The following is a 15,261-nucleotide window of genomic DNA, read 5'->3' on the forward strand; positions in this document are numbered from 1 at the left end:
ATTGTGTCGATCCCCTTTTGTCACCAAAACAGCCCTGACTCGTGGAGGCATGGACTCCAGTAGACTCCTGAAGGTGTGCGGAGGTATCTGGCACCAAGACGTTAGCAGCAGATCCTTTAAGTCCTGTAAGTTGCAAGTGGGGCCTTCATGGATCGGACTTGTTTGTCCAGCACATCCCACAGATGCTCGACTGGACTGAGATCTGGGGAATTTGGAGGCCAAGTCAACACCTTGAAATCGTTGTGTTCCTCAAACCATTCCTGAAACTGGAACCTGGAATGCAACAATGTTTAGGTAGGTGGTACATGTCAAAGTAACATGCAGATGAATGGCAGGACCCAAGGTTTCCCAGCAGAACATTGCCCAAAGCATCTAGCTGCCCTCGCTGGCTCGCCTTCTTCCCCGACTAGACCCTGGTGCCATGTCTTTCCCAGGTAAGTGACGCACACGCACCTGGCCATCCACATGATGTGAAAGAAATCGTGATTCAGCAGACCAGGCCTCCTTCTTCCATTGCTCCTTGGTCCAGTGCTGATGCTCACGTACCCATTGTAGCCGCTTTTGTTGGTGGACAGGGGTCAGCACAGACACCCTGACCGGTCTGTGGCTGAGCAGCCCCATACGCAACAAACTGCTCTGTGTGCTCTGACACCTTTCTATCAGAACCAGCATTAACCTTTTCAGCAATTTGGGCTACAGTAGCTCTTCTGTCAGATCGGACCACACGGGCCAGCCTTTGCTCTCCACGTGCATCAATGAACCTCGGCCATACCCTGTCCTTGGAACACTTTTGGTAGATCCTGACCCCTGCAGACCGGGAACACCCCTCAAGAGCTGCAGTTTTAGAGATGCTCTGACCCAGTCATCTAGCCATCACAGTTTGGCCCTTGTCAAAGTCGCTCACATCCTTATGCTTGCCCATTTTTCCTGCTTCCAACACATCAACTTCGAGGACAAAACCACTTGCTGCCTAACATATCCCACCTACTGACAGGGGCCATAACGTGGTAATCAAGTATTTAGCACACAGGCAAATGACGAAGCACAAATGTTGACGATTTGAACATGGTTGTATACTGATCTGTCTTTATGATAAAAACATTTAGAGCACCTCAGATTTGTTATTTTGGTGGCAATGACTTGTTCATTTACACAATAACTTCATTTTGACACATTGATGAGAGATTTCGATGAGTTTGCAGGTAAACTATAGTATTTTAAATAATCTTCAGTGCTTAAAAACTGTTTCCATGAATGTGCCAAAGCATTATTTTGAGATGCTGAAAATTCACAACAAGTTTCATTTCACTGGAAGCTTTCACTTTCGTGATTTTGTTTGTTTCTCTGCTGTCTGGCCTGAAACGAGGCTGCGTTCAGACCCAGCACTGTGAATGTGTTCGGGTATTTCTCATGAGTAATACTGAAACAGAAAGAGTGATGAGTTTTTGTCTCTTTCTCTGTGATCCCTCCTTCTCCAAAAGCTTTCACTCAGGCAACAACTCTTTTTTTTAAACAATAAATGTATTTTATTCTCCTTTATTTATTTCTTATCTGTCTTTGTTGTCACACTTGATATAGAGACATAGTTTCTTTTTCCAGTGAAACAGGGTGGTGGCTGCCTGGCAAAGCTGCTTATACGCCCTCCGAGATAATGTCTTTTGGACTGAGCTGAATAGAGAGTTTGAATATTTGAGTCAATATATCGCAATCAGGCATGAAGCTTGTCTTTTCACAGTTTTCCAGCAGTGGGCATGAATGCTACAAAACGTATGCTGAATGTTCTCACAATGGTGTTCAAAAAGTGATAATAATAACAAATGAGTCAGGTATCTATTGACCAAAATCTTTCTGGGCTACTCGGTCAGGTTTAAAGATTTAGTGAAGTTAGATTACATATTGGTATAATGAAATAATGGACAAAATAAGTATGTACAATTAGGCTGACCATAAATTCAATGAACACATTAAACGGGCACTTCAAGGACTGTGTTTAGCACTCCTACAACACTGCCAGACTCACACTTTTTTCTAGCAGAAAAAGGGAACCCATTTCTCTTCCTTAACATATTCAGGTGTGTTATGCTAGTCGCGGCTAATGTATCTTTGAGCGTCTAGCTTCAAACAGATGAGACATGGAACAGAGTTTGGTGGACTCTCAAGGTCCCTTTCATTTATAAACGTGTAGTATTCAACCACAACTGACACTCAAGTGACATCAGTCAAGGCAATTTGCCAGACTTCATACAGCTCCTCTAGAGCCACAAAGGTTGGATACAACCTTTTGTCAGGTACGCAGCCGTCCCGAAGACCTGTAAACATAGCTTCAAATCATGTTATGATAATAGATAAACATAAGACATAGTGAGCACTGTAATTGACTGGCGATCAGTCCAGGGTGTACCCCGCCTCTCGCCCAGTGACAGCTGGGGTAGGCTCCAGGCCCCACGCAACCCTGAACAGGATAGATGATGGATGGACGGATGGACAATGGCATCACTGCTGACACATTCTTTGTATATGAATTATCTTTTGGACATAGATATAATGGGTGTTACATAATATATATATATTTATTTAGAACAAAAATGTCTCTAAGTAGGCCAAGCCCAAAATATTTCTAATTATCAAATGCACAATGAAGAATAATAAGACTGTAATGATGCCTCACAGGTGCCCTGTGGAGCTTTCTTGTAAACAAATTTCTTTCATATTTAATGTTACTCACCAAAAATAATTTTGTGTATATTTGTGACAAGCATAATTATTACATTTCCCTTGCAATAAAAATATTGCCAAGCTAATCCTGTTAGCTTACTTATTTGCAATTACCATGTTCCAGCATTTGCTTTTGTTTTTTTGCCGCCTTACGCAGTGGAAAAGTGTGAAACCAACAGCGCAAATGTGTTTCCTGTCACCATCAAGAACGTGTGTCCCTGTGCATGAAAATGAACATAAACTGGACCAAGTCATAAAAGCAAACCTACAACAAAATTTAAATAGGAATAAATGTTAAAATAGAAAATTTGCAGGAGCAATATACGCTAAAGTGAGAGTGGTGTGATGACTAGCAGCAAGGTTTTATGTAAAAAGTGTTCATCAGACTATTAAATGATTAATGGGGCTGGCTTTCTCTGTATTAATATAGAGACATAATAAAAATATAATATTACATACAGTGTGAAATGTTTTTTTCCTCACCTGCAATTGTGGCAGGTCATTCAACCTTTTTATCTGCCATTTACTTTTTTGTCTGTCACTTCTGAGATCTATGGAGAAACAAATTAAAAGCGTTAAAATTCAATAAATTAATATAACCGCTAAATGCGCTACCTTTTTTTAAACGTCTTTGTGTTTTGTATAAATTATAGTGATATACCTCCAGATAGTTGGGTGTTTCCATTTTCTTCACAGTCTGTTACTTTCTATTGCAGTATTTCATTATATTGAGAAAAATGAAATGTTGCACAAGTGTTTTCACCGTGTCTCGCTTTTCTCCTATTGGCCCAGCGGTGCACCACGTGGTCAAGCAGTCACGCGCTTTCCAGGAACCCGTCAGGAAGAAGAAAAACAAAACAAACCCGAGAGAGCTGTAACAGCGTGTGGACTCCATTGAAAAGGAGGCCTTATTATCTCCAATAGGGGAACATACACGAGGTCCGACAAGAAACAAGACGTATGCGTGGGCGTCCTAAAAGTAAGTAAGACCGCTATTTATCTATTTTGGGATAACTTTGCTGAGCAGGGGGTCGGTGTTCGCCGCGCCAGAGGATTAGCTTTAAAGCTAACGGTAGGTCGGCTGTTGTTGTGTATCGGGCTTCAGCTGGGATGAGGAAGGGGGCGGACGGACGGAGGCCATACTGACTGTGAGCTGCGGGTGAAAAGGAAACAAGACTCGCAGGGTCTGCACTAAAAAGCATAGTTTGGAGCGAGTAATACTTTTGACGTGTCTCTTATTGTGCACTGCTGTTTATTGAGGTCTTGCAGGAAGTGTTTCCGTATTACAGAAATGTAGCTGGCTAACGCTTCATGTTGGAGAGATACATTTCAGTCGCTGTCAAATGTCACTGTCCACTTAACCTGGAGAAAATAACGTTCCGCTAATTTTATTAATGTTGTCCTCGTATTATTTAGTCCTTAGTCCCTTCCGAAGTGGGGTTACATGTCTAACTCGGGGTTAAAAACTGCACTTATGTAAGAAGATTGGCTTGTACGCTACTTTTAAACTATCCAAATCATGCTGCTTATTTTACGCGTCATGGATATATCTAATACACATTCTTTAAGTGTATTTTTTTGTTGGAAAAGCCTCAGTGTGCCAGATAAAAACCAACAATTGACTTTTTGCAGACAGCCAGAGCTTTCTGTAGGTACACGCCCCCCAACACACAACACTGCTGCTGGAAAAAAAGCTCGACAGAGCCAGAAATTTCCATGGGATGTGAGGTAAATAATGCACCCGAATCAGACTTACATTTCCACCGAGGGAATATATCGAATAAAGATTACTTTACGATGATAGATTAGTTTGGATTTCCACCGAAAAAATGCTGCTGTAACTTACAGTTTATCAACCGAGTTTGGCAGATGAACATTATGTGCTTTTGTGTTTCATCTGAGGTTTAGACACTAACAAGAGCCACGGATTGACGTATAATCCTCTGTTGTTCTCAGTTTTTGTGGAAACTGGTACATTTTACTTTAAATATCTTTTAAATATAGCTATCTAGGCCACGGACATGTAGGCCTCCAACTTGTTTATCTTCTGCCTCAACCTAGATTGAAACGGGCTGTTTATTATGAAGCAGCTCCTGGGATTGACAGTCGTGGCGGCCAATCAGATACGCTTGGAGGCGGGACGTTTTCTTCGCTAGCCCAATAGGGAAAACGGATTACGTGGGTGTTGGCACCAATCGTTAGATTGAGGGTTTGTTTTGCTTTGCTGAGGATCTGTGATGAGTGCACATACTGTGGAGATACTGGTGACATTTCTGGCTCTATTGGTGTGTAAAATAGGTCATTTGTAATCTATAGCTGCCTGATAGATAGGGATGATGGTGATGTTGAGATGTAGACCTCCGTGCTGTCAGACTGTGCCTCTCATTAACGAGTGAATCCACCACAAAGAGGTACAGGGATGTTACTTTCAATGTGTAATTTGAAAGTTCATTTAAAATACATTCTCTGACTTTATGCTATTATTTAGTACTCTTTGCTTAGTGTTGTTTGTTTTTATTCATGTTATGTTCTGTTATGGAGAACTGCATAGCTCATTGTGCTTTCATCATCAGATGCAGTGGATCATCCATTACTATCGCCTATTGATAGTAAGGAATAGAGAAAATAACTTGTATACCATAAACACATGTGCTGGCACACAAATGCATACTATGCAATACATTTTTTAAGCTTCTTTAGAATCAATTATTCTTTCAGTTATTATTGTTATCAGTGTCCAACCATTCGTTTGTATGCTCCAGCTGAGAACTTTAAACTTTAATATCATGTTGGTTTGCTTTCTGAGTACATTTTGAACATGAGTCTATAACCTTGTCACTGTCACAGGACTCTTGTGTTTTTATTATTACTGAATGGATGGATCATGTAATCTAGCGTGCTAACAACGCTGCGGTTTCAGAAATTAATGCAGTCGTCAGTGTTAGTCACACCACTTTATGACAAGTCAAAAGGACTGCACATCCCATGAGAGACCACCCCCAGCATGGGGACCCTCTGGCTTCCAATCCTCCTGTAGTTGCATTGTTGTGTTGCAGAGGTTTTGAACTAGAACTCATCTGAAGTGAAGAACACCTATACCTACATAAGAGTAATGTCGTAAATGCTAACACAGGTATACTCATGGGTCTGAGCTGTAGAATTGAGATAATTGATGAGCTAAAACTCTTCTAAGAAAGAGGGCTCGAAAAAGAAACACATTAAATACTGTTTAGTGTGTAGTTTTTTAAATGTACGTGCAAATGTAAGCCCACTTGCCATCGGCAGGGATATATTTTCTGTTCTAAAAGCAGTTAATGCAGCTTTCTGGCACAAGGTCGACTCGGTGAACCGAGGAAAGAATTTGTATTTGTACAAGGACATCTTGTAGGCTGGTCCCTCAATCAATACCTCCATCTAGTTAAGTGTTGTCATCTCACTGTATCTGTCAAGTATAGCTGGTTGATGTGACTAATATCACCATCAAGACATAGATTCAAACATTTTATTCATATTTTGATTTGGCAAATGCAAAGTTGTCTATAAACCGATCGAAGTGTCATTCAGTTCAAGCCGACGTTTTACTCCGGTGGTCATATAAACGGATCCTTATACAATTTAGTGTTAGCGAACATCCATATTCTGTTTCTCTGACGCACTGACTGTACACACACATTCAGGACTTGTGAATTAATGACCCTGAGAGATTTTTTTCAGAGATTTTCTCACATTTAATAAACAGTTCAGCTTCTCCTGCTTGTTATCTCTGTAGGGATCAGGAACTGACTGCTATCAGTAGGTAACTCATTCCGAATAAGACACTGCTGCGTGGCCTACTTGGATCACATCCAATGTTGTGAGGCAGAGAATGTGAGCTGTTTGCATGATAGTGCTGAGCTGAGTGCAGCCACAAATAAAGTCCCCTTTTTGTCCAGTCCTGAAGAAACAGAGAGAGTACTAAAACTAATATATTTAAAGCTCATTAAGTCTGGCAAGCTACAAAAAAGCCCAAATTTGTGATAATATGAAAAGTTTGGGCGTTTTTACTTTATAAATGACGGTTAATCAGCTGTAAATCTCACGATTAGCTAACTTGCATGGCACACAAGGACGGCACACACCACTTTTTACTCATCAGATCAGGCTGCTGATGCTTGTTTCTAATGTTCCGAAACAAAGACAGAGCTGTGTGCATGTCCATTTTCAGCTCATCGTAAACAGCTGCCTTTGTCAACTTGACATCAACACAGGAAACAGCATTTGTAGAGAGTGTGCTTTGTGACCACACGCTGTGCCAAAAGTAGATGTCAAGGGATGCTATAAAAACATTGAAGACGTCTAACATGTGAGCTGAAGCAGTAAAGAGTGATGCAGCCACATTACATCCTGAAAGGGGAGTGTTTTGTTACCTGGACTGGATGGGCAAAGAGCCAGCCCTTATTTCAGACGCAACTAACAATGTCTATCCCCTGTGCACTTTTTAGATGTAAACATGTCGGGCAAAAACGCTGTCCTGTTGAGTAGCTTCTGTCTTCAGCTTTTTCTGTTTGTGTCGCCACAGAAAAGCAATAAGATAACATTTTAAGTGGTTTTTTTTCGCCTGTGCTTGACCGAAGCCCACGGACTCAGGATGTTAGGAGGGGCTGCAAACCGAGATGCTTGTTTTTAGGAGCTTGTTTTGGGGTTAGAATTCGTTCAGTGTTTTCTGGTCATGAGCTTTTACAGGCAGCTGAATTATCTGCAGAGGTTTCCTCTTTTCAAAACAAACAGACCGAGTAATTAAAACCAGTAAAACACTTGAAAAAGCAGCTGACGCCGGATGTCTGGTTAGGGGTGACTAGCTGAGCTGCCACTAACTGAGCTGCTCATATAATTGTTGTCATGTCACCGTTTTTTTTGGAGAACAATGGGCGTTAACTTTTACTGTGGCTTTTGCGCCTGTTGGTTCAACTAGTTTTCTTTCTTCTTTTTTATAAAAGGCGTCCAATGTCTTCTCTGAGAGCTCAAACAATGCTCTGCCATGGGAAGTGGGCGTGTACTCCAGCATTTTTGATGTGTGATAGGCTGTTTGATCCGTCTCTATCCAGTTAAAATATCTCAAGTTTATCATCAGGTTCCATGTACATTTTATTGTGACGCCCTAGCCAGATGTTTTTATTGCCCAGCCATACCCTATACCAGGGGTCTCCACCAGCTAGCTCACGGCCTGTATTTTAGTAGCTCGTCAAGATGTTCAGCGACCATACATGCACCTTGAAAGCCTCTTCCCACTTCAGTTCAATCAAATACACAGATGTCCCGCCCCCTCCAATACAACATAATAGGATAGGCCTATCAGCTGTCAATAACAAGTTTGTCAACGTCTGAACCTAACCAATCACAGCAATGTTGCAGCAACCTCCATCGACAGGTCGGGTCAGTTATGCTGCACGCTAGTTGAGCTAAAGTGAGGAGTTTGGTGCTGTTAGCCTGTTTAGCCAGATTTATGATAGACAGTGAAGGTGGCAACGTCAAGAAAAAGCAGAAAACATACTATTTCCATTGTGAGAAGTTTTTATTCATGCATGTTAAAGACAAGTGTGTGTGCCTCATCTGTGGTACCAACATTTCAGTCGACAAAAGAATCAACACGGGGCACCACCAGCAATTACAGCGATGTAATGCAAGTAGCTCTTGGTCACTTTCATTTTTTCAAAGTGGCTCTCAGATGAAAAAAGTTTGGAGACCCCTGCCCCATACCAAGCCAAGAATCCCTATGTGTACAAGTAAAGATGTGATGCTTCATCCCTGAATTAAAGTATGATTTATGCTTCTGTGTTGAATAAACACGTGAGTCTCTCTGTAGCCTGACTTTCACCTCCCTAGAAATGTCGCTACAAGTCAAGCAAGCAGATGGCAGATTGATCGCTCGGCTTAGAAACATCGTACTGAAACTAAGGAGAGCACTGTGCCTGGTGCAAGTTTGTGGCTAATGTTAGCTGCTACAACCTGTTGGCTTCCACCTCAACCTTAAACTTTAATGGTGATTGCCAGTCTGATGTCTGTTGGCATATTGGGTGTGCATATTTTCTAATAACGAGTGTTTTTGTGGTTTAATTACAAGTATGAATGCTTATGTCTGCGTAGGCTACGTATAGGATCTGCATAGATTCAGCGCAGAAGTGTACATCAGTCTTAAGTCAGACCGAAGCCTGAGAGAGAAATTCAGCTCCAGTGTTTTGGGGCCTGTCAGTGTCGGTCATAAATATCCGGCTCTACATCACAGCCCGTTTCAGCTACTGAGCAGCGAGTCGGATTATATTAAATTCTGCTGCTGTGAAATATTCGTCGCAGCTTCGAAGCGGGGAGGTGAGGACTCGTTTTCCGCATGTTTGTGAGATCTCTGGAAGCCTTTTCTGTTTCCTTCTGTGAATACAGAGCGTCTGGATTAAAGCTGGTTGTACTGTTGTTTTTAGGCCACATGTTTACTCATCCTGCTGCTGCTACAAGTGAAACCAGACACAGCTGCCCACTGGAGGAAGTACAAATCAAGATATGATAATGATCACAACTCAGAGTCACATTCACAGACTGGCCTTCCAAACATACTGTTAGTTATCAGCAGAGTATGTGTGTGTATGCATATTAATGTGCACCGTCTTGTGTGCCTCCTGCATGTGCTTTGGTGTTTGTAGAGGTGTTGCTTTTACCATCGCTGTTGCGCTCTGTGCTGTGTGTGTTTTCTGCCACTTCCTGTCTCTATGCAAAGTGTGTGTGCAGGGGGACAGAGCTCAGGGGTGAGAAGTTCACTTGAGTCAGTCAGCACCCAGTGAGAGGAAGTGATGTCGTGCTCTGGCCTCAGAGGAGTGGGATTGGTGTGCGTTTGTGTGTCAGCTGTTCGCTGCAGGGGTCATGTCTCCATGCAGATTCTCATTTATTTGCAATGCAAAAAAAAGCCAAGGGACCAAAATCAGTCCATGTGTTGATGTCAGTGGGGAGTGCGAGACAAAAACAAGCGTGAGCGGGGGCTAGACGAAAAATAGAGTTAATCTTAAAATCAAATGTGAGCAAAAGTTGGTGCTTTCCAAACACGTGACGCGGGCCCGGTCTGCAGGGGACCACAGATCTCTCAGAAGCGTATTCTCTCAAAAACTTCCGGCAGCTCCCGGGGAGACAGAGAGCTGCTGCATGCTTTGGGCTCTTTGCTAATAGACTCCCTGCTTTGTTACAGTGAAGGACAACAAAGAGCATCAAGTCATTTAAAGGCTGACAAACATTTACACATTCGTTTGTTACCATACGGCCCGCCTCTGACCGTGCAACAAGAAGACTACTAACAGCACTCTGCTTTCCCACTTCACATTGTAGCTGAAACTATTTGATCAAATCGACCAATATTTTTCTAATAAGTAGTTGTTAATATTGGATGCTTTGCTTTGTTTGATATCGCTGTCAACCTAATGCCTTTTTCATAATGTTGGCTGGGAAAAAACACAACATCTGAGCTCTAAGAAACACAAGCTGGACATGATTGCTGTTCAAGACCAAGTGATTAATCAATTAATTCATACAGCAGTTGTCAAATTAATCAGTGACACATTAACACAAGCAGTCAACTTTTAAACAGCCGTTCACAGTGCCGGAGGAGGGGTCTCTGCCCGGGTCACAGGGGATGTCAAGACTTCTCGGCGATCTGACTCTCTATATGGCTCTGGGTCGTTTTCTCTTTACATGATAAAGAAAGGAGCTAACGTTAAATCTCAGGCTTCTTTCCCACCTCAGCGCATCGCAACAAGGTTGGGAATGTGGGATGGTTGGTTTTGAAAAGTTACTTAAATGGTTAGACTCAGTTCCCATTAGACGGGAAGCTATTCAACCATCGGAAAAGCAGTTCTTATCGAGTAGACTGCATGCTTTACTTGCCCTGTTGCAGGTTAGCTGTGCAGCTTAGTAAAATCTGGAATACAAGTCGCAGTCTGTTTTGGGTAAAAAGTTTTTTATAGCTATTTATTAATAAAAATGTGTATACAAGTTATTTAATTTTTTCAATTTATGTTCATTTAAAACACATTCAAAACAATCACAAATTACAGCCAGTCTTCTGTCTTCACCACATCAAGTTTGCAATCCTGCTAGCTACCGGTGCTGTAGCTAGCGGTAGCTGGCAGCCCACGGTAACGTTGATTGTTGTGAGGTTGGCGGCTGCAATGGTGATTATAACGGTGCGTGCCCGTGATGAAGCGTTAGCAACAGTCAAGTTAGTTTTCCTCACTTAAAACAACAAGGAAACAGCACTGCGGCATATTGTAAATAGGGGACGTTGTAGTGGCTTGGGTCGTCGTGTGAAATCACAACTTTGCCAGCGCCATCGTCTGGGTTATAATTCCGTAACACACTAACATAGACCTCTCGCTGCCTTTTATCCTGGTTTATTGGTCGCACCTGTCTGATGGACGCAGCTTTTAGATGAAAAAAAAAAAGTATTAAAAGTGCGTCTTATACACTGAACTTTGCGGTAAGCCTCGTCAGAAGAAAGCTCTTAAACAAGCTGATAGCAAAAGAGGAAGTGCAGTCCCTGTTATACAACCTAATCTTGTGCAGCCACAGAACATCACAGCATATTTATCAGGTCTTTCATATAGTCTTTTAAAGCAACAGGGAACAACAGGGACAGAGGAGGAAAGATGAGATTATGACAGACGAGTTCAGCCCGGTTCTGTGTTGACTTTAGGTCCAGTTTTAGAGATGGAGACAGAAGGCAGAGCCCCACATCCAGCAGTTATCAGTAAACAGAGGGAGGCCTGGAGGCAACAGTTGAGCATTTTTAGAAGCAGTGGACAGCAGTGGAGTTTCCCATCATATCACAACCTTTTGATGCTACACACAAAGGCCTGGCTGTTGTTGTAGTTGAATAGGTCTGGTACATGGAGAAAGGGACATTTTTTAAAGGCCTAAAGGGAAATTCCACAAAATTAGTTTTATTCATTGACATTGATCATAAATATTTGAGCTGTTAAGTGGTAGAGCTGCAATGAATGAGCTATTGAATCAAACCATCTGTTTTCAAAACCATGAATCGAGTTCTTTTACAAGAAAAAAGTTATTATTGTCTAATTCCAGCTTTTTAAAAAGGTGATTATTGTCAGTTTTTCTTACTCCTACATGCATACACATGTATACTACATATACATGTACGGCCACATATTTTCTGGCATTTTATAGACCACACAACTAATCTATAAAATAACGGAGAGATGAATCAAGCATGATGATAGTTGTTACTTGCAGCCCTTCTGAAAAGTTTTATTATTAAGAGAGAATCATCACCTGAATCTAAAGCTTCCTTCAGTGACTTTCAGATCATTGTTGAGCCCTGTGGCCCAAAACTTTACTGTTGTGGTTTCCTCTCAGTTCTCTAATAGTGTCGTTTTCAGCCACATCAGACAGCTGTTGTTGTTGTTGTTGTTGTTGTTGTTTTTAACCCTTCATGCAGATCACCAAACAGCATACAGACATAGTTATGACTCGCTAATGAGCACGGAGGATCATTCAGTAACCAAAGCCAGATATTTTCGTCAGGAGTTGGTAGAGACAGAAACGAGCAACACGACTTTTGCCTATCTATTTCTTTTAAAGTGATTTGTTAATGTTGGCTCTACAACTCGTTTCTGCTGCCCCCAAGTGGCCAAAAAATAAATAATTTTAGGTTTGATAATTGATTTATATAAAAACCAAACAAATATTCACATCGCTGAAGTTCTTTAAAGGGGACATATTTTAGCTGTGCAATCAATTTTCTATTATTCGAATGTGTTTTTGAGTCACGTTGGTAAAGTTTGTTTCGTTTAAAAATTGTTTTCATATTTTAATTTAATTGCCTCTCCTTCCTCCTGAAACCAACAAGCTGTTTTGCCATTCAAAGGTCAGACCTTAGCCACGATTGGCTGACAGAATCTGGAGCGACTACGTAGCCCCTCCCCTACATGTGTGAGCGGCCGCACTGCACTGTCACTCCAAAGTTGTAGAAAACATGGCTGCTCTAGGATCGGTTATTCAGCCTTACATGTACGAGCCAGAAACACCAGGTCGATTTCACGCGAAAGCAAGGCTCTCCGTAAAAACCTGCAGCTGTTCTGAATGACTAATTTCAGAGGCGACCTTTTTAAAAATGTTATTCTGGAAAAACACATAATCATCATTTTTTTACTGTGAACAATAAACACCCAAAACTGTGAAACCCATGCAGAATATGAGAAAGTCCATTTTAAAGAAATGGCCCCTTTAAAGCTCCGATGAGGACCTTTCGATTGAGTTGATTTTGGCGCCCCTTGTGGACAAAGTGATACCTCTTATCTCTTTGCTGATTTTGTGCTGTACTTGTGTAAAAAGTGTTTTTTAACAAAAATCTTAGCCTGCTTTCTTTTGACATTCAAACGTATCACTCGCTGTAGATTTGGCAGCACAAAGTTGATTGCCTTGCCTGACACCTTTCCCCCGGCAGTGGTTACAGGCATTAAAATAACTATAAAGATATAATCAATGTTGTCGCTAATTGCCTCATTTGCTTTTGTAGCTCATATTAAGCATCAGTATTGATTTCAATTTTCTGTTGATCAGGCATCAGTTAATTGTTTAAGCACAAGCTAAAATTACATCTTAGTTTGTTCTGTTTCCAAACCTGTTAACATCACACAGTTCATCGTCTCACTCTCGGTTGTGAGAGAAACAACCTGTGCAGCTGTGATTAAGATGTTCCTACATTTCACTGCTCGGCTGATTCTTTGTTTTTGCCTCCTCTGATTCTTACACTTCTGCTTCCTCTCTGTTTTTTCCAGAGACCTGAAGCGTACAGAGAACCAAAACAGACCAGACCACACCAGGTTGTACCCAGTTACTGACCCCTCCCCCCTTACCCCTTCCTCCCCCAGCCTTGACGGCTGCATCCATCAGCTCGCTGAGATCGTCTCATTTAGCAGAAAGTTATTGTGGTGATCAGAAAACGTCACACCCCTGGGACCGGACAGGAGGCCCAGAGGCTCCCCCCGCTGGAGCTCTAAGCTGTGTCTGGCAATGCCTCAGGTAAGAGGGGGGACTGAGTGAGGGGTACTGTGCACAGGTAGACAGGTTACAACAGAAATGTCTGAATCTGAAAGACAAACCAAGGTGTTGTTAAACCTTAAAATATACAACAACACTTGAGTTAAGGCTGATATGTGAGGAATTGTAGGATATTTGTCAATATGAAATCGACTAACTAAACATGAACTAACATCTTCAAACCCAGTGAGAAAACAAAGGACCTTTTCCGCGGCCCGTCAGGCAGCGTCAGAGATACGAGGCTCAGTTCAGCAGCAAGCGTCTGACCCTGGTTCAGTGTGACGTCTGGAGACGCTGCATCAGAACAGCTGCTGGGGACAGAGGGGTTAACAGTGTGCGAGTTAGGTGGTGAATATGTGAACTCTGGATCCTTCTAAAAATACACATGAAATTACACAGTACGATGAGTGTGAACTTTATTTTAGATTCCAGTTTTTTTATCCTCAGTGGTGCTGAATTAATAGAAACGTTACACAATGAGCCTCAGGAGAGGATGATCTCGGGCCCCCTGAAGTGTCTGTCTTCTTTAAACGGTGCACCTTCTGCTGCTTGTTTAACACATGATACATGGACATCATACTGGAAACTATTCAGCAATATGTGGTGTCTTACTGCACTTTAATACCTGCTTTAATATAGATATCAGCGTATTTATGATGACCTTTAGGCAACGAAATTGCAATACAGTTAATCTCAGAACCCATCGGCTCTGATGATGACACAGCCTCTGGGGGTTTTTATTCAATCCCCTGGAGGAGCGCCCGTTCATCTGTTTCTGTTGAGTCTCAGTTTCACTGTAAATAGCGAGTTACACAGAGGCTTCACTCTGGCGGTATAACACTGCGGTATGAACCTAAAAGTTTGCTGAAATAACATCATGATACAGATTAGTCAAAAGTAAAAATGCAAACAACTGTCCTCAAGAGGAGAAGAAAAGTGGAGGTTGGATCGATCATTACTGATGCATTCCAGGAAGTCGGGAAATCTGAACGCTGAAAGGCTTTCCTGACACAGCATCAAGGGAATTTGTTGCCTAAATTGAAATTTGTTCGGATTGTTAGCTGAACTTGCTGCAGACGTCTGTTTATTGAGATAAAGAGCCGGGATGTCATTGTGCCTGCTTTTGCTCTCCACACGGACTGTTTTTCCTGGATACAACCACAACCTGCTGATACGTGATTGGTCAATACTACTCCGACTACAAATGTTCTACAAACGGAAACCAGAACTCTTCCCGTATTAAAATTCCCATGCCTCCTAAATAGCGATCACAGCACAGAAAATGCCAAAGATTGTCCGCTAGAGAGCACTGACTGTAAATTTTTACAGCTTAGTATGTGTGTCAGTCAAAATTAATCTGAAATCTTTACTTATTGGCTAATGTATTGTTATTGGATATTATAAACCCAAAGATAATGATCATTTAGGCTTTATTATCTACCTTAACTATGACTTATGAGGCTAACTATACCC

The 15,261-nt window shown here is 41.8% G+C and overlaps 1 protein-coding gene across 1 annotated transcript in view; it reads left to right on the top strand.

Moving 5' to 3' along the window:
• Positions 1-3,584: 3,584 nt before the first annotated feature.
• Positions 3,585-15,261, top strand: part of crebrf (creb3 regulatory factor) — a 32,767-nt gene continuing 21,090 nt past the window's right edge. Inside the window, exons 1-2 of the mRNA XM_069666000.1 lie at positions 3,585-3,694; positions 13,527-13,770. Of these exons, the coding sequence (XP_069522101.1) occupies positions 13,762-13,770 (9 nt within the window). The 5' untranslated portion in view covers positions 3,585-3,694; positions 13,527-13,761. The remainder of the gene's footprint in view (positions 3,695-13,526; positions 13,771-15,261) is intronic.

The sequence above is a fragment of the Semicossyphus pulcher genome, unplaced genomic scaffold, assembly GCF_022749685.1.
Source record: "Semicossyphus pulcher isolate SPU_LCO1_2020_fin unplaced genomic scaffold, fSemPul1.0.p SCAF_10, whole genome shotgun sequence".
Lineage (NCBI taxonomy): Eukaryota > Metazoa > Chordata > Actinopteri > Labriformes > Labridae > Semicossyphus > Semicossyphus pulcher.